General features: G+C 42.4%; 1 protein-coding gene across 2 annotated transcripts in view; it reads right to left on the bottom strand.

Moving 5' to 3' along the window:
* IFT172 (intraflagellar transport 172) overlaps positions 1 to 19255 on the bottom strand; it is a 3348311-nt gene that overhangs the window by 2641260 nt on the left and 687796 nt on the right. For both annotated transcript variants that reach the window (XM_044075467.1, XM_044075468.1), the window contains exon 10: positions 7812 to 7907. In XM_044075467.1, coding sequence (XP_043931402.1) covers positions 7812 to 7907 — 96 coding nt within the window. The remainder of the gene's footprint in view (positions 1 to 7811; positions 7908 to 19255) is intronic.

Genomic DNA, 19255 nt, shown 5'->3' with positions numbered 1-19255 from the left:
TTTCTGCCATCATAAAATCAATACAGTCTATTCCCTCTAGTTTTTCTGATAGAGGAGAAAATCTCAGATATTCACAACACGCTCTGTCCTCTAATTCTACCATTTTTGAAACATCTCTTGTTGAGCAGCCTCATACTCATTTAGCCTTTTCAATTTGATCTCTGATTTTTGCATTTTTATCAGATTATCTGAATATCTTCTTAAAGTTTCTTCCACTTTTTCCGGCCTTTTTTTATTTGAGTTGATATATTCCTTCAGTGTTTTATTTTAATCTGCTCTGAGCACATTTGGCTTATTTCTTCCTCTAGATTACTGGAAGCCATGGCTTGGCACTAAAGCTGGAGCTTGAACTGCATTTTGCTGAACGGCTGTAGGATTCTTCCCCAGGTTTCTCTTCACCTTTTCTAGCTGACTTTTTTTTCAGTCTCTCTTATTTTCTTTTTTGCAGGCATCCAGGCAGTGTACCTACTAGCCGTTAACTGAATTTTGCTCAGTCTGACAACATCACTGGCTGTTGTTTCTCAGTTTCTACTTTCACACTATGAGTGTTGAAGTTAGGCTGTTGATCAGGGTGCAGCATTCTTGGAAGTCCTTTGAGTCTATGTCTTAAGTGATAATGTGATAAAGGTATATGAAAAGAAATATTTCAAAGGCTTTCCTATGTCAGGGAATATCAGAGGGGTTAGCATTTACAATACATTTTGCAGCAAGATTTGTCAAGGAAATCACTGTTGGATCAGATCTCGGGTTAGAAAATAAAAACTTTTAAGACTGAAGAACTTAATACACTCCATATGCTTTTCAAGGCAGCAGGCTGGGTATCAGGCAAGTTAAAGCCTGCAATAAAAACAACTTCCAGTGCTGGAATTATAGGAAGAAAGTACAGTTGTGTACACTTACCATAAATGTAGATGTTCAAGTGTATTCACTGTTGCAGTCATTACATTTGGGTAATCTGCTGGCATTTTGCCCTCAGTCGGCCTGAATAACAAAGTCTTGGGTCCTGCTTCGGTTGTTGTCTCCTCTTCCATGACGTCAGGAGTATAAAACATGCAGCCAACGCCATTTTATTCAGTTTTTCTTGCCCCAAACGTCAGGTGCCCCCCAAATGGGGTGCAAAAAATAAATAAATAAATATATATATATATATATATATATATATATATATATATATATATATAAATAAACAGCAATATATGTAAATGCAACATAAACTTTACCTTCATCTAAAAGCAAATACACCACAAAGGCTTTAGAATATAGTGAAGGAAAGAGAAGTTATAGAAAAGGGGGATGGCAGGTGGGTAACCCGGACTGCAACAGTGAATACACTCTAACATCTACATTTATGGTAAGTGTACACAACTGTACTATGTTCTTCATGTTTCACTGTTGCAGTCATTACATTTGGGTAGAAGCCCAAAGCTATGGATGGGAGGATGGAACTAAATAGCATTAGGAGCGGCTATAAAGCCCTGCAGAACTGCAGTGGCAAAGCCTGCCCTGGATTTGGAGAAGAGAGGCAAATGATAATGCTTTGCGAAGGTATGAACAGAGCTCCAAGTAGCAGCTTCTAGAATGTCTTTGGTTGGAACTCCTCTGAGAAAGGTTGCTGAGGTAGAGGCAGCCCTGGTGGAATGTGACCTGATTCCCTTGGGCACAGGTTTACCATGGTGCAAATAGCAGAAACGAATGCAGTGGCTTATCCACTTAGAAATAGTCTGCTTTGATATAGCCTTCCCTTCTGATCCTAAAGCAAATGCCACTAGTAGTTGCTCAGACTTTCTTAGAGATTTGGTCCTGTTTAAGTAGAATATTAGTTGTCTGTGTATGTCCAATGAATGCAGGATCCGCTCCCTCTTGCTCTGCGGATTTGGGTAAAAATGTTGGCAGGTGAATTGTTTGGTTAAGAGCCACACTGGATACCACCTTAGGCATAAAGGAAGGATTGGTCCTGAGGGACACCCTGTCCGGGTAAAATGCAATAAAAGGCTCCACAGCCATGAGAGCCTGTAGTTCTGAAACCCTTCTTGCTGAAGTGATTGCCAAGAGGAAAGCTGTTTTCCAAGATAAAAATGTTATATCCGTAGTAGCTGCTGGTTCAGAAGGAGGCAGGGTGAGTTTTTCCAGCACAAAATTGAGGTCCCATGCAGGAGTTGGTGATGATCTGGGCGGCCTTAAATTTTGACCCCTCTAAGATACTGTTTTAGCAGAGGATGAGAAAAGAGGAGAGTCTCTGTGTTGTAATGAGGCGAGATGGCAGAGGCATGGATTTTATTGAAGAAAAAGATAGGCCCTTGTCAAGCATCTCAGTCAAGTATTGTAAAATCTGAGGGATATTTGGTTTTGCTGTGTCCATTCCTTGTGCTCGGTTCCAAGCACAGAACCGCTTCCATTTATCAGCATAAGATTTTCTAGTACTAGGCCTTCTGGCTTCCAAAATGGCATCCATCACAGACTTACTGAGAGGTGTTGTTTGAATAATTAAATGATTAGCCATGCTGCAAGGCTCAGAGTTTGGAACTGAATGTGCAGAATTTGATTGTTCTGCTGAGACAGTAGATGAGGTATTTGAGGCAAGTACCAAGGAGGGAGTTGAGATATATTCCTTAGAATTGGGTACCAGTGCTGGCGAGGCCAGTCCAGAGCAATCAGGATCATTTTTGGTTTTTCCTGTCTGACCTTTAGTAAGACCTTGGAGAGAAGAGGTAGAGGGGGAAAGGCATAGACTGATAGGTTTTTCCAAATGAAGGATAGGGCATCCACTTCCCATGCTTGTCTGTGATAAGTCCTTGTGCAGAATTTGTCCAGTTGATAATTTTGGGGAGAGGCAAATAGATCTATGTCTGGGCTCCCCCATTTCTGTGTTACCATTCTGAAGATTTGTGGATCCAGTTTCCACTCATGTGGGTCCATAAGATTTCTGCTTAGGTCATCTGCCAGAGTATTTTGTTTTTCTGGCAGGAACTGAGCTTGAAGATGTACTTGGTAAGTCAACGCTGTGTTCCACAATGCCATGGCTAGTCTGCAAAGGGGGTAGGAATGTGTACCCCCCTGCTTGTTTATGTACCACATAACTGTGGTGTTGTCTGTCTTTATCAGTAGTTGCCCTGGATGAAGTAAGTCCTTGAAGGCTGTCAGAGCACTCTGAACAGCTAGCATCTCTTTCTGGTTGATATGCAGATGCATTTGTTTTGGGCTCCATATGCCCTGAATGCATCTCCCCGCCAGGTGGGCCCCCCAAGCATAGTCTGATGTGTCTATAATTAGGGTTTGGGTGGCAGGGGGTAGAGTGAATGACAGTCCCTTGTTTTGGTGACATGCCTCTGCCCACCAAAGAAACTCCTGTTGTAAGCATGGAATGAGAGGAATCATTGTTTCCAGACTGTGACAATGTTGACTCCATAAACTTTTCAGGTACCACTGAAGTTTCCTCATATGCAGTCTTGCATATGGAATTAGTAGAATGCAGGATGCCATGAACCCCAAAGCCTGCAGAACTTGTCTTGCACATAACTGGGTTTTTGTTGTCATCTGTTTGAAGTATGTTGTCAGTTGCCTTTGTTTGTCTGGCGTAAGGTAAGCCATCTGGGCAGTTGTATTCAAGCTTGCACCCAGGAATGTAATTACTTGAGAGGGTACTAGTTGGGATTTCTTTTCGTTTACTGTGTACCCTAGGCATGTTAGAAGTCTTTTTACAAATGCCAGATGTTGAAGAAGAATGTCCTTGTTCTATACTTGATTAAGACAGTCATCCAGGTAAGGATAAATTTGTATGCTTCTTTGTCTGCAAAATGCAATTACTGGTGCCAGGCACTTTGTAAAGACCCTGGGTGCAGTAGATAAGCCAAAGGGCAGTGCAGAGAATTGGTAATGCAAAAAACCTGCCTTGAAGCACAGGTATCTTCTGCATGATTCCCTTACTGGGATATGCAGGTATGCCTCTTAAGTCTAGAGTCACTAACCAAGTGTTCCTGCCCAGCATAGGCAGCAGCTGTTGTAAAGTCAGCATTTTGAATTTTGGAACATCCAGGAACGTGTTCAAAATTGATAAGTCCAGTATTGGACGCCAGGCATTGTCTTTTCTGGGTACCAGGAAAAGTCTTGAATAAAAACCTTGTTCTTTTTCCTGTTCTGGTACTGTTTGAATAGCCCCCATATCCATGAGGGACATAACTTGTTTCTGAGCTTCTGCCCATTGATTTTGTGGCAGATCTGGCCAACTGTTTGGAATTGGCAAAGTATGGAAATGAAATCAGTACACCTGGGATACTATGTTTAATACCTACTTGTCCTGGGTAATTAACTGCCAATTTTGAGCATGAAGTGCTAATTTTCCCCCCAAGGGGGCTGCCAAAAGATAAGTGCTTGGTGAAGGTAGAGGGAAGTCATAGAGACTGCTTACTATAGGGTTGTGCTTTGTTTCCTCCAGATTTGGAGGTGGAGGCACCCCATTGCGTTGCCTGTAAGAACACTGTGATTGGTATCTAGAGCCTTTTGTGCACCTGGATTTGCCTTGAGAGGCTCTGTTGGACACAGGAAAGGACCAATTTTTAGTAACCAGTGCCTACTGAACCTGTGTGGCTGCACTTGTAAGAAATCTTTTACAGTTTGCATGGATTTAGCTTTGTCTTCTATTTTCTTTAAAACCTCTTCTGCCCTATTACCAGAGTATCATGCTGTAAAGGGGCATCCAACAATTTAGCTTTAACTTGATCAGGCAGATTTTGATCTTTGAGCCAGGCATGCCTTCTAATCACAGATCCAGTAACTGCGGCCCTGCAAGAGGCCTCCAAGGAATCAAAACCACATTGCAAAGTATGTTTTCCAACCTGTTCTGCTGCATGCAATAATTCCTGTAATTCTTTATTTTCCACACAATCAGAAATCAACATAATTTTCTGTTTCAATCAGTCCATAACATTCTGTTGATATTTAAGCATATGAAACTGGCAATTTAAGGCCCTAATTGCCAAAGTTGCAGACGTATAAACCTTCTTTCCCCATCTATCCAGCATCCTGGAATCTCTATCAGAGGGGGTAGGATTTTTGGCTGTAGAGGCCCTTACACCTTTGGGACCCTGTGAGATAGTCTCAGGATCAGCAGCAGGATTTCTGATTAGAAATTTGTGGGAGTCAGGAATCCTGCAATATCTGTCTGGCTTACTAGGAGCCGGAGGTAGGGAATCAGGAGCCATGTTTGATTCCGAAAACACATCAACAATGTCTAATACAGGAGGCATTGCCAAAGGCCTATGCTGAGGAAGAAGAAGGAAATCCCTAAGCCTCTTTTTTGATTCAGAGAAATCCTGACTATCCCAATGAAAATGTTCCCTTAAAGTATGCAAGGTTTCTCCAAAAGAATAATCCTTAGGAGGAGATGCAAATGGGATGGATTCTTCTGCATCAGAATCCTCACAGGGTGGAATAGAAAATTCCTGATCAGAAGACGAATCAGAAGAAATGGAAACCTGATCTGAAGATTCATAATCAGTGTCTTGCCTAGGCCTCTTAGCAGGGGGGGGGGTTGGGAACCCCTGATCAAGGTAATTAAGTCCTCAGCCATTTTGATCATCTGTTTTTTAGGCATAGGGGCCTGAGCACGTGGCTCATGCGTCAGTTTTTTAGACTTAGAAGATGTTTTTGATCTTGTTTTTGAAGCTCGCGTCGGTTTTTTATAAAAATGTTGAGGCCTGAAAACACCCTCAGAAGCCGGTGCCTGCTCAGCGGCTCCAGACCCATCCAAGGGAGAGACATCCATGGGTTCAATACTCTGAGAATCTCGTGACATACCGGACTCCGCATGGGTCTCGGTAGAGGCCTGCAACTCAAAAGTAGCGGGTATCAGGGGCTGCGAAAGCGCCTCACTGAGTACCAGTGAACTGGCAACTGGCTTAGGAGAAGCTTCGTCATTGGTTTTGGACCTCGATGGTCTGTCTCTGTCTTTTTCTTTGCGTTTTTTGTGAACTCCAGTAGTTGGATTGCTAACCGACGACATTTCAGGGTAATTAAATCTGGATCCAAAATATTTTGAATTAAAAATATACCGACGCTTAATAGTGTGTTGGTTAAATATAGCACAAAACCGACAGCAAGGCACATTATGATCTGGGCCTAGGCAAGGAATACAGTACAAATGAAAATCCTTATGAGGTATTTGCTTCCCACAAGTAATGCAATTATTAACTTTTACTGACATCGGTAAGGAGCAAGAAAAAGTTTCTCCAATTGGGTACTTAGCTTTAGTTGAAGACTTTGGTTCTGAAACTGGAATGCGAAAATTTCAGGAGTCGGCCGACCGGCACTTGCGAACTGCTTCTGCTCCGGGCAGAGCGCGGCAAGAAAGACTGAATAAAATGGCATCGGCTGCATGTTTTATATCCCTGACGACCTGACGTCATAGAAGAGGTGACAGCAACCGACGCATGACCCAAGACTTTGTTATTCAGGCCGACTGAGGGCAACCTGCCAGCAGATTACCCAAATGAAATGACTGCAACAGTGAAACACGAAGAACATCTAGAGTAGATTCAGGACATTTCATGTGAAATAAATCATATTTATTTAAAGACAGTGGATACCATTATGTTTCCACTGAAACAACTGATTCACTATGGATATTGTTTAAGAAAAAGAAAATACTACTAATGGACTATAAAAAGAAACACCCTCATCAGAGTTAGAATCAGAAACCCGAGAAAAGACAACAGAACTTGTCCTGTTATTATGCTAGAAGGAGTGTTCTAATAATTCAGTCATTCTCTGGCTACCTGCTTTATTCAAACCAGGTATGCAGTACATGCAGCTAATCCCATAACCCTAAACAGTATAAAGATGGTAATCATGGAAGCCATGTTAGGTAAGTCTGTAGCCCACATATGGTTCATATGCTGCAAGCTTAAAATTCTTGTTCTTAAAAGTTGGGAAAAACTCCACAGCAATACATATGGAAATCAATTCTGCCTTCTGTTCAATTTTACTACTTTTTCAGAACTTTCAGCCCAAAATGCAAGTTGGTTGTGATACCTCTCACACCATTTTCCTAATTTATCTCAATACATGTATGAAGTCTCTGAAACATGTTTGGAAAATCTACAACATGAGGCAGGGAGACACTGCTTATCACTCTTTAATTTCTGTAACATAACTGATGAGCCATTCTGCAGTGGTTTTGTGAGACAATGTTAAACCTCCTGCAGATAGAACACCAATGGATCCCATGGTAGGCAATGAAACAAATTAAAACTTTTCGCTGCAAGGAGATATGCTTGTCCAGAAGCACTTTCTTAGTCAATATTTAAGGGTGAAGGTCCATATCAGGCAATGACCAATTTTAAAGATATTAACGTGGCAGTTATTTTTCCTCCAAGAGACAAAAAGGGAAAGAGAAGTAAGACAATCCAGAAGGTTAACAAATACGGATGTCTGAAACAAAATATTTTGCTAAAATATGTTAATTCTCAAAGCAGCCAGGGGTCATCCAGTACATAATGAAAAGCTTCTATGATAGGAAAGAATTGGCATGTTCTTCTAGAACAACGTATTAGTGGAGTTCTACATATAGTTTATAACCTTCGGAAAATTTTGTATGCTAACAGAGCCTACAAACTGCACAAAAGTCCTATTTGTTACATCAGCTACTCCAGCAGGAACATCATGAACTCAAGACTCAAAGATACAGAGATTTTCTTTCCTTGAAAGATCACAGTGGAGTTTCTGCATTTCACCACATTAGCAAACAGCCATTTTATCCAATAATTTGTACTTTCCTTTTAAATACTACTTAAGGAGCTTAAGTGGCAGAATCTTACCTGACTTGGTCCAACATATGTCATTTCAAATTTGTTCTTGTAGATGCTTCTCCTCAAACAGCAGTCAAACTGTTCAACCCCACCACACAACGTACCCTGCATGTAAGAGGTAAAAATTACTTCTCAATATAATGAAGCTTGAGTAAATTAAATGTTTTTTTATAAACAGAATCCATGCAAAAGAAGAAAAACTTTTGGCATAAAATGTGCAGAAACTTAAAAAGAGCCACACACATTTTACTAATACACTAAACTTTTGGATCAATACATCATACTGTAAAATAAATCCTTTCAAGCAATTCATTTTTAGTGACCTTAGTCTTTTGCACCACAATCACTACAACAGGTTCCAGATGTTAAATGGTTATCAGATTTGGTAAAAAATTTAAATAGTACATTAAGCATGCTGATTACTCTAATCAGCAAAATTATGTGCGTGTTACACACTTTCTGACATTAGAAAAGTGCATAATAAACTAAAGTTATATACTTACCATAACAACAGATTTGTGTTGTCTCTCTCCACCTGGTTAAAACAGTAGGTTATCGGATATGATTCAGAACAGACACCAGTCAGTTCCTTCAGACTTCGAACACACCAGGCCCCGTCTCCCTTACCCACAACCTCCCACACCTTACCCTACTCCTCAGATCAAGTTTGCCCCATGACAACCACCTCCAACATACACTAAACTTCCCTAACCAAAGAGGATGCAGATTCCAAAGAAAAGGAATGGATGACCTCCACTGTCTGGCCGTCACAGAAAGAGAAGTTTGCCATACCAACAAAGGAAAAGGCAGGAAGGAGGTAAGGTTGAACCAGACATAGACAGACAACACAGACCTATCATTAAGGCAAGTGCATAACATTCATATCCAATGATGTCTGCTCCATCTGGCTTCAACTTGTGGGACACAGTCTCCAGCCACAAAACTTCCTCAGGGAGAACTAAGGAAGAATATTCTGCAACAGAATGGAGCCAAATGAAGCCCTGGATATTAATTGAATATCCAGCTTATAATGTAACACAAAAGTACAATGACCCATCCAAGTAATAGCGGCACAAACTTCATCCTTTGATACTCTAGAAAAGAAAGCTGCAGAAGTAGTCATAACCCTGGTAGAATGACCCTTAGGCTTGTGTGGAAGGGTCTTACCTTTCAAAGAATATGCAAACAAGATACAATCAGAGAGCCACTTGGATAAAATCACTTTAGACACTTGTGAGCCCAGTTTGGATTTTGAAAAAAGACAAATAATTGAATGAATTTTCTAAAGGCTTTGGTACAGTCCAAATAAAATCTCGACTGTACATGCATGTCCAAACAAAGCAAAAGGTATTCAACTTTACTGAAGAAATTGAGAAAACACAGGGAGATGAAGAGAACTATTAACTTTATTCTCAGAAGCTACCTGGGCAAAAAAGAAGGGTTCATACAAAGAGATACCCTGTCTTAGTGGAACACCATATAAGGAGAAGAAGAATTAAGAGCTTGCAACTCTGAAACCCTCCTTGGTGAAGTAACAGCCACCAAAAACAAGTAATTCCAAGACAAGTGCTTCAAGGCAGAAGAAGCTTAAAGTTCAAATGTCGAGCCTGCAAGGACCTACAAAACAAAAGGCAAATCCTGGGGAGGAACCAGTTCTCAAACTGGGGGATGGAATCAAGAGTTAGCACTGAGGAATGCCTTGGAAATCTTGAGGAAAGACAGGAAAATTATCCATGCCAATTGCACCTTAACAGTCGAAAAACTGGAACCTGACTGAAACAACTCAGCAAGAAATTCCAAAACAGAATGTAATGGAGTGGAGAAAGGGTGGAGTCCATGAGATGCCACACAAAAAACAAAACATCTCCATTTACTAGAATACACTTTTCTAGTAGACTGTTTCTAAGATGAAGACAAGATGTGCTACAGCCTGTGAAAGCTTGGGATTTCTGGCCATTAAGGGAACTGGAGAAACCATGCGGTTCACTGGAGAGACAGAAGATTGGGGGGATCTAGACTAACTGGATAACAAATGAGATCCGGAATGGGATCCAGTACCCAAGCAGCTACTTCAGCAGAGGCCAAAGGAAGGAAAACCACACCTGACAAGGCCAGAAAGGTGCTATGAGGATCACAATTTCTCTGCAGTGGGATACCTTCTGCGGGAGTTTTACCATCAAAAGGACTGGAGGATACGCGTAAAGAAGTCCCAGGGGCCAAGCAAACTCCACAGCATCCCTGGGTGACTGTCCCAAAGGGGGAAGTAATTGTAATAGCTGTTGCACTTAGTGATGGCTGGGGAGGCAAATAGGTCACAACATGGAGTGCCCTAGTGCTGAAAAATCCAAACAGCAACCCTCGGATATAGGACCACTCTTGGCCTCTCAGCAAGGAGGGTACAAACATGCCCCCCCCCCACTTGTTGAGATACCAGACAACAGATATACTGTCTGTCTGTACTAGAAACACACCTCTGGGAAGGGCATTCTGAAAAGACTGTAACATAACGAGGACCACCCTCATATCCAGAAAACTGATGTGAATGTTGGCCTCCACAAAAGGCCAGGACCCTTGAACTATCCTCCCACTGAAATTCCCCCCAACTTCCACCGCAGGAGGGAGGCATCTGTGGTGGCTGTGGCTGAGGGAGCTGGAAGAACAAATAGTCTTCAGTTGGTTACTAAACGAGACTGCAATCACCAATGAATTTGATCATGACACATCTTCATCAGACGTATGGGAAAATTAACTGGATGGGATAGGAAAGACCACTGTACTGAAACAGTGCATTGCAGAACCCTCATATAATATCTGGCTAAAGGAACCAACCCTATGGATGCTACCATATGACCTAAAAGTTTCATAATTGCGTGAGCTGGGGGCTTCAGGGTCACAAGCACCAACAAGACCTGAGAATGAAGGGTGATCACTCTAAAACTCAGAAGTCTGGCATTTTGACTGTATCCAAATGATGACAACCTATGCACTCTAATACCTGAACAGGCTGTAGGCTTGATTTTGGGTATTTGACTGTAATGCCTTAGTGGTCGCACAGTTAGAGTAAAGTACCCTGGCTGTCATCAACAATGCTCTTCTGAGGGGGGGTAAGAAGCCAATCTTCCAGGTAAGGGAAAACCTGGAACCCCTGCAGCTGGAGCCAGGCTGCAATGACAGCCATTCACTTGGTGAGCACCTGGGGGGCTGTGGTGAGAACAAAATGACAGGGCCCTGAACAAGCAGTGACTGGCCCCTAGCCAGAAGTGTAGAAACCTCGTGGAGTGCCTTTCTATCTTGATATGATGGTAGGCGTCCTTGAGGTTTGTCGACCACATCCAATCATCCTTCCTCAGAAGAGGCAAGGTGGACTGTACTGTGACCATCTGCAATTTGGTCTTTTTCATAAACTGATTCATTTTGTTTAAATCCAAAATGGGACTAAGGTCCTTGTTTTTCTTTGGTACCTAAAAGAATCTGGAATAGACCCTGGATTCTTGCTAGTTTGCTAGGACCTCTTGGATGACTCGGTTTGAGAGCAGCTTGTGAATCACTGCTCCTGCATGGAGTCCCTGAGGGGGTGGAATGTCTGGGAGACAATTGTGAAGAAAGTTTGGAAACTCTAAAAAGGAGCCTCTGGATAAGACTGCTAACATCCATACATCTGAGGTGATGGCTTCTCAAGCTTTTGGGTGAAAGGCCAAGCAACTCCCAACTGCCTCCAGAGTAGGACACCCTTCAGGGTAGTTGAAAGGACCCTGTGCAGAATGCCTCATAGAAACTCTGATTCTGCAGACCACCCCTTTCCCACGGGTGGTGTCCATTATGTTTCCCCCCACCATCCTCAGGAGGAACCCTCTGAAGGAGAAGACTGCTGTAGCCTTCTGAGAAAGAGGCACTTAGCTCTTTCTGGTAAGGGGATGCAAAAATCCATCACAAAAAGCACTAAATAAGGTTTACAAAAGAATACACCAACACGAGCCAAGATTGAGCTGTTGACAGGAATGGCAGCGAACTAGATCTGAGGAGTAGGTTGAGGAGTGAGGGTTATGGGTAAGGAAGGTACAGTCTGGCAAGCTCAAAGTCTGAAGGAAATGGTTGGTGTCGGATCAGAGTTTGATCCGATAACATGAAGGTTGAAGTCAGGAGGAGCAGACATCAGAGCTACTGTTATACATTTTTAGAATGGTTATGTTCTATTCTCACACTGCATCACAAACTGTCGCCACCAGACAGCAGCATCTGAAACTTCTGAAAACTGTAATATATTTCACACTGCCACAATAAAAAAAAACAGTGTGTCAGAAAGTATAGTTGCACAAGTCCTACTTACCTGTAACTGTAGAGGCCCAAACTTCACACTGCCTCTGTGGCATATGTGTTATTTGTCCACACAAATGCCGACACTGGCAGCTTTTCAGAGCTCAGTATTCCCTCCTCTGACTTTTTGTGACAGGGTAGCACAAGGATAAAATGCAAATTCAGAGGAGCATTCAAAAATCTCATTTTTAAATCCTCAAAAAAACCCTGGTTATGTAACTAGAAAAACCTACTCAATACAACAGAAGCAGCTGCATTTCTAGAACTAGTCTCAACACCTTCCAAGACACTCTTCAAAGCATGTTTTGAAACTTGACCCGAGTCACATTAGAAACAATCTCATTCATATAACATTTCTGTTCAGCAGGCAAATATACAGCAAAATCATCTAAATTGTAAGAATATTGTACAATAAATCTATATATGAAGTCCTGATAATCTAAAACTCTAAAGACAAAATTAATAGACCGAGCCAAGTATTTTCCCTGAGATTCTAACTACTTGCCAGTTTTATATGGTGGTGAGGGATTAGAAGAAGCCAAGGCTCTCTTGCTAGAGTTGTCAGCTGGAGAAACTGCAGCTGGGTCAGCGGACAAAGGAGAGAGCTGCAAGACTGCAGTAACCTTCCATTTCCTCATATTTTTTTAAGGAACTGTTTCATTTGCCAAAGGGGTTTTACATGCAGTTCATAGCCATCTTCTAAGGTAGGTAAAGTACAGCCAGTGCCCTCTTGTTCTGTGTTAACAGCAATGGGATTAGGGGCAGTGCCTTTTAGAGTTGCTTTAGCTTGGTCTGGAGACCAAAAGGAGCCTTGTATAAATGGTGATGAGTGTCGGGACCCTGTGGGATGTAATTTTGCTAGAACCAGGGGGGCTTAGCAGGGGCGGGAGGTAATGCAAAAGCAGCAGTGCAAGCATCATTAAATGCTCAAGAACTAACAGACCTAACTGAAGAGTATAGGGCTAGGGGCCAGGAGCAAGGTTCTAAGAAAAGTTTTAAACCTTTTTCTGGAGTCTGAGAAATGCCCCCTGCCACTGAAGTTGTTCCGCATGCAAGGTTTCCTTTCCCAAAAAAATTCCTCAGGTGAGGCTGGCTGAGGGAATGGACCTCTCATCAAGCAGAAAGTGCCAAGGGGAATAAGGAGCTCAGGAGGGTCTGTAATCCCAAAATTAGAATAAAGAAATGGGATCTGGAAAATAGAGACTATGTGGGTGCTGGTGCTGTTGGCTTTGAGAGGGGGTTTGACAGGCTTAGTTTTTTGGCTAGCTGCTTTACTAGCTTTGGGCAAAGCAGCCCTAACAAGCAGCTGCAGAGCTAGCAGTCTCTCCACGTGCAGGGTTGAAATATCAGAAGGGAATGAAAAATGATTTCCTGAAACCGAGTAGAGAGGTTGGAGACCGGCTAGAAAGAGACCAGGCTAGAAAGAGTGTTCGTGGCTGGGGAATTTTCGCTGAACTGCTTTCTCATGCAAACCGACAGCCCGACTCGTCGGTTAACTTAAACCTTTTTTTCGGCGCGTCCGGCTCCCGTCAGTCCTGTTCCTTGTTTTTTTCCTTTGGTTTTTGGTAATTTGGACCAAAAATCAGTCGGCATGAACTGTAAAATCAAAGCAGAGCTTCTGCAAATTCCGACCCCCGTCAGTTAAAATAAGTCAGTTGGAGAGTTAAAAAGCTGCACAGGCTAGACAAGCTGCCAAGGGGTAGCAGTAAGTAAAAGTGGAATTGAGGATCAGGTTTTATGAGGTGTTTGTTTCAAGTATTTAAGTTTTCTGACATCGGCTGAGATAAGTTGAAGAGCAGCACGGTGGTCTAGCAGTTTAGCTTTTTAAAAGTCTTAGTAGTAAGGTGGTAGTAATCTCTGGTTCTGACCGGCTGGCCGACGCGAACAACTAACAGCACGCCGCGCCAAAGACGCAGGAAATGAAAATGGGCTCGGGCCTTTATACTTTATGCCGAAAAACTGCAGCTATGTATGGCGTCCACACCAGAAGAAGCCACAGAAGCCAGACCAGGACTTTGAATCAAGGGCTGCCTGACCTGGCGACGAGAGACTACCATTTGTAAGGACTGCAGATGCATCCTTGAAGGACATCAGAGAAGGAACAGCCAAATCATTTGGAATCATATCCTCAATAAGATCACATCTCTAAACCTTCCTAGCATCTGTGGAAAGGTAAGCACTTGCTTGGGCTTTTGAACCTGTTCACCTTCCAAAGAATCAGACTGGATGGACTAAGAGTGTTCACTACTGTCTGCATCAGAGTTCCCATTAAAATCAACAGTGTTAGAATGATCTCTGGAAAAGGTAGCTCCATAGTCAATCTGAACAGAAGCATAGCCTCCAAGATCTGCTGACTGTAAAACGCTCTTAGCTAAAGAAACTCCACCAGCTCTACACATGGTAGGAACGTGGTTGCCTGCTGTATGGTGAAGCTTCTGTTTCTACTATGAACTACACTAGAGGACAAAATATCTGGTGACAGTGTTATGTCAATCAAGGGATCTCTTCTCCCAGACCTCTCCTGCACTTAAACTGTTTGGTTCTCCCCTAACCTAAAAGGTACTGGAACAACTCCAGAGGATGTATCTGACCCCTGTACCATAAAGAGCTATGGGCTCACACCAGAGGGTGATAGGGAAAAGGCAAGTTGCCTTCAGGCCAGCTTAAGGCAACAACAAATTCAGAAATTGTATGCTGAGGCATGTTCTTGAGTTTCATCTTTTTAGGTGCAACTGCATTTGACTTGGGGGCAGCCTATCAGGGTCCATCAAGTCAGGGAGAGCCCTTATGCATTTTCCTGGCAGACTTCATTTACCCCTCCATTAACAAGGAGGCATATACATCCTCTAACATGTATACACAGAGATTTCCTGACTTAAGCAGATAGGCTCAAAGGTCCATAGGTAAGTACTAGGCTAGCTGCCCTTGTGAACCATTTTAAGCCTAGATAATTTCTCTTAGTGAGAATCAAACCCTGTACCTCCTGTCTGTGATGCAAACACCTTATAATCATTAGACCAACCCACTTTATCAATACAAACTCTGTGAAATAGGGGTAAAAAAATCCTGGACTTGGTCATCACCAATATGATACAGCTCTGCTCCCTACAAATTAAAACGCCATCCGTGTCAAATCAGATCAGAAATCATGAACATTCACCTAAAGACTAAAGCCAGAAGCATCTTCCAATACCTCGGTACTAAGAGATTATGCCAGGGCTAACCAACAGAGACTGAGTGATGAGCTGACTATATTCAACATCCCATTCCAACTTGATGATCCCATTTCTTAGCTAGAAGCCTTTATTGCCAAATTCTACTCACATGTGAATAGTTGCATAGATGCATCTCTCCCCCTGTGAAGATGATCTAACAATAAATTCAGGACTAAACTCCTATTGTGGAACTCAAATATAAACAGGCTCTGTAAAAAAGATAAATAAACTCATTGCAAATAAAAATAAATGCAACTCTCAAGATGCAAAAAGCTCCTGCTAAACTTAACAAGGAACTCTATATCCTGATCAAATCAATCAAGGACAGATATGACATAAATACTGCCACCCAGGCAAAGGACAACCACAAAGCATTCTCTAACTATGTTAGAAATCTTAGAAACAATGCCCAGCACTGTGCAAACCTAATAGCAATTTATATCAGATACTTGGACCCAGGGGATGCAGCCACTCTACTAGTAAATAAATTTAGCTCTAACTTCATCCCCTCTCCCCACCCCTCAATTCCCAGATCTCATACTGGCATCTACACTCCCTCAAATCTTATATGAAAAAAGCTCTTGCCTACAACCAAAGGCAGAGGCGCAGATGGCTCTGACTAGATATTTCCAAAATGTATATTAATATGGCATCCTATTCTATTGCTGTCCCACTAAATTAAATGATCTACACTTGGCTAACAGCCTTCTTCATACCTATACCCAAAGGTGGAACAACAACTTTAGTTAACGATTATAAGCCTATATCTTAATAAAATCCACCAAAGCCAAGTTTAAGGTTAAAATAGCTGTTCAAGCCAAAGACAAGCACAAGGCATTTCCTTGTTATGTTCTTAATATCAGAAGCAAAACAGTGCAATGCATTGAGCTGATTGTGAATAATATTACTAACACTGAGGCTGAAGATATAGAGAACTTAGGGATGATAAATTTAGCACTAACTTTATCCCTCTCTCCCTTTTGTCCATCCCTCAAGATATACCTGTAACTAGCTCGCCTCCAGCTATCACACAAGACCAAGCCCTAGAAGTGCTATCAAAAGCTAAAAATAATGTTTTGATGGGTCCTGACAATATCCCTTGATGCTTATTTAATAGCATGAAGAGGGATTTAGCTAAACCCCTAACAACGCTGTTCAATCTCAGCCTCTATACAGCTTCTGCACTAAACAAACAGAGAACAGCTACAGTCATCCCCCTGCATGAGGGAGGACATTTCACAGACCCAGGCAATTACAGACTCACAAGTCTGACCAACCTCATATGCAAAGCCATGGAAAGACTTCTCATGGAACTAATCAATCAAGACCTCCACGCACTGGAACCTTCTCAATTTGGATTCGTCAACGGCAGGTCATACTTACTCACACTGGTGGATTTTTTAAAAGATCACCAAAGAAATGGAAGAAAGCAAAATGATACACATTGCATGCCTCAACATGGCCAAAACTTTTGACACAATTCCCCACTCAGGCATAGTAGAAAAGCTAAATAAATGGGAATAAACCCCTATGTCAACCGCTGGGTTGCCAACTGGTTCTCAGATAGGATTCAGGAAATCAAACTACAGGAAGTTACCTCCATAAAGACACCAGTCACCAGCGGAGTCCCCCCTGTGTTGGGACCTCTCCTGTTTGGCATATATTCTTCTGAAGTGAATGGCAATATCAAATGGCTCTGGCTGACTAAGTCTGCAGATGCTTGCAAGCCAGGAGCAGTCACTGAATGCCCAAATGACTTAGCCATCCTGCAGGAAGTTTTATCTCAAATAAATAACTGGAGCCAAACTCATGCACTGAAACTAAATACCAAAAAATGCATTATTACATCCTCTGGGAAGTCATCTACCCCACAGAACTAAAGGACTGACAGTACACCCCTAAGAGCTGACCCAGTTGTTCAGGATTTGGAAACTTATGTGAAGAGTAACCTAACGTTTGACCGACCTGTGTCCACTGATGTAAGAAAGTATTTCTATATTGTATAGCTTATAAACAAAAAGATTGTGTCTAGATCTTGGGATGTAACTGTTCCCCTTTTCTCAGCCCTCATTAGGCCAGTCACTGAATATAATGCCTCCTTTGGCATGGATTTGTCCAGACATACGCAACATCTGGACGCCCGCAAAGATAGCTTACTAAAAGGATACAAGGCCTAAACAACATGTCCTAAACGGGGTGACTCAAAGTCGTGTCACTATAGTCGGTGTCCTACAGACTGCTAAGAGGTGACCTGTACCTGGCATACAAGGCATCCTCTGATCTAATACTGACAGATTTACTGCACATCAGCAAATCAAATGGCATCAGAAATATTCTGTCTAGGGATGTAAACCTCTACTGTAACATCAACAGAATGATTTGGAGGGACAGATATATCTCGTAGTGTATATCCTGCTCTGGAACAGACTTCCCATCCCCATGAAACAAACTTCATCCCTGTCCATATTCAAGCACAACTTGGATCTATGGATGGGAAACAGGAATTTATCCCAGGACTGCCCCTGTAGTACTAATAGACAAAGGCAGCTCCTAAATGTTTTATCCTGTGTATTGGTCCCTTCAGATTATCTATGGTATGATCCCAGTTATTCTCATTAGCAGTAATACATAATTATCGACTATGGGATGGGTAAGGCCAATCTCTAACCAAAGGAGATAGGTTAATTTGAGCACAAAAAGGGAAAAGTACAGTTTTGTACCTACCATAAATGTAGATGTCCGATAGACATGCAACTGCAGTCATAACATATGGGTTGTCCTGCCTCAGGCAGCCCTCGGTCGGCCGGATTCCAAAGTCTGGGTCCAACGTCGGCTGATGTCGCATTTCTCTCCGACGTCAGAGCGGCTGGAGTACATAAGCATCAGCCGACGCCATTTTCTTCAGTGTTTCTTGCCCCAGATGCCAGGTGCCCTCCAAGGAAGGCTGTAATCAAATTTGGAAGACAAAAACAGGATTCCAGACAAATAAATGAGCAATAAAACAAATACACCATAACAGATATCCCCAGCTAAGAGAAACAGGGATAGGAGTGGACCCTAGGCATAGAGAGGTATGGAGGAGGGAAAATCCGACTCCAGTTGCATGTCTATCGGACATCTACATTTATGGTAGGTACAAAACTGTACTATGTCCTTCAAGAATGCAACTGCAGTCATAACATATGGGTAGAATACCATAGCTTAGCTGGGGGAGGAGGAATGCTCTAGGAAAAGATGGTGTGGCAATCAAACCCTGCAGGACTGCCAAGCAAAGCCTGCTCTGGATCTGGAGTATAGAGGGAGATTGTAGTGTTTGGAGAATGTATGCATGGAGCTCCATGTAGCAGCTTCTAGAATGCCCTTAGTAGGCACCCCTCTTAAGAATGCTGTAGAGGTGGCTGTAGCTCTGGTCGAATGTGGTCTGACATTGGCTGGAACAGTCTTTCCATGGAAGGAATAACAGAATCTGATGCAATGTCCAATCCATTTTGAAATAGTCTGTTTTGAAATTGCTTTTCCTTGGACTGCAGGGGCATAAGCTACAAAAAGTTGTTCAGACTTCCTACTGGCCTTGGTTCTGTCCAGGTAGTATCGAAGTTGTCTGTGAATGTCCAAGGTATGTAACAGTCTTTCCCCCTTATTCTCAGGATTGGGGAAGAAAGCAGGCAGATGAACAGCTTGATTTAAAGAAACCCTAGATACCACCTTTGGCATAAAAGTAGGGTTGGTCCTTAATGAAACCCTGTCTCTGTGAAAAATTATGAACTGTGGTATTGCCATTAGGGCCTGTAGTTCTGAAACCCTTCTTGCTGAGGTAATTGCCAACAGGAAAGCTGTCTTCCATGAGAGAAATTGCAAGTCAACTGAAGCTGCTGGCTCAAATGGAGGTAGAGTCAGTTTTCTAGGACAAAATTGAGGTCCCAG

This window comes from Protopterus annectens, chromosome 6.part1, assembly GCF_019279795.1.
Source record: "Protopterus annectens isolate FY-2018-M chromosome 6.part1, PAN1.0, whole genome shotgun sequence".
Classification (NCBI taxonomy): Eukaryota; Metazoa; Chordata; order Ceratodontiformes; family Protopteridae; genus Protopterus; species Protopterus annectens.
Note: the sequence above shows the minus strand (reverse complement) of the source record. Positions and strands in the feature narration are given on the sequence as shown.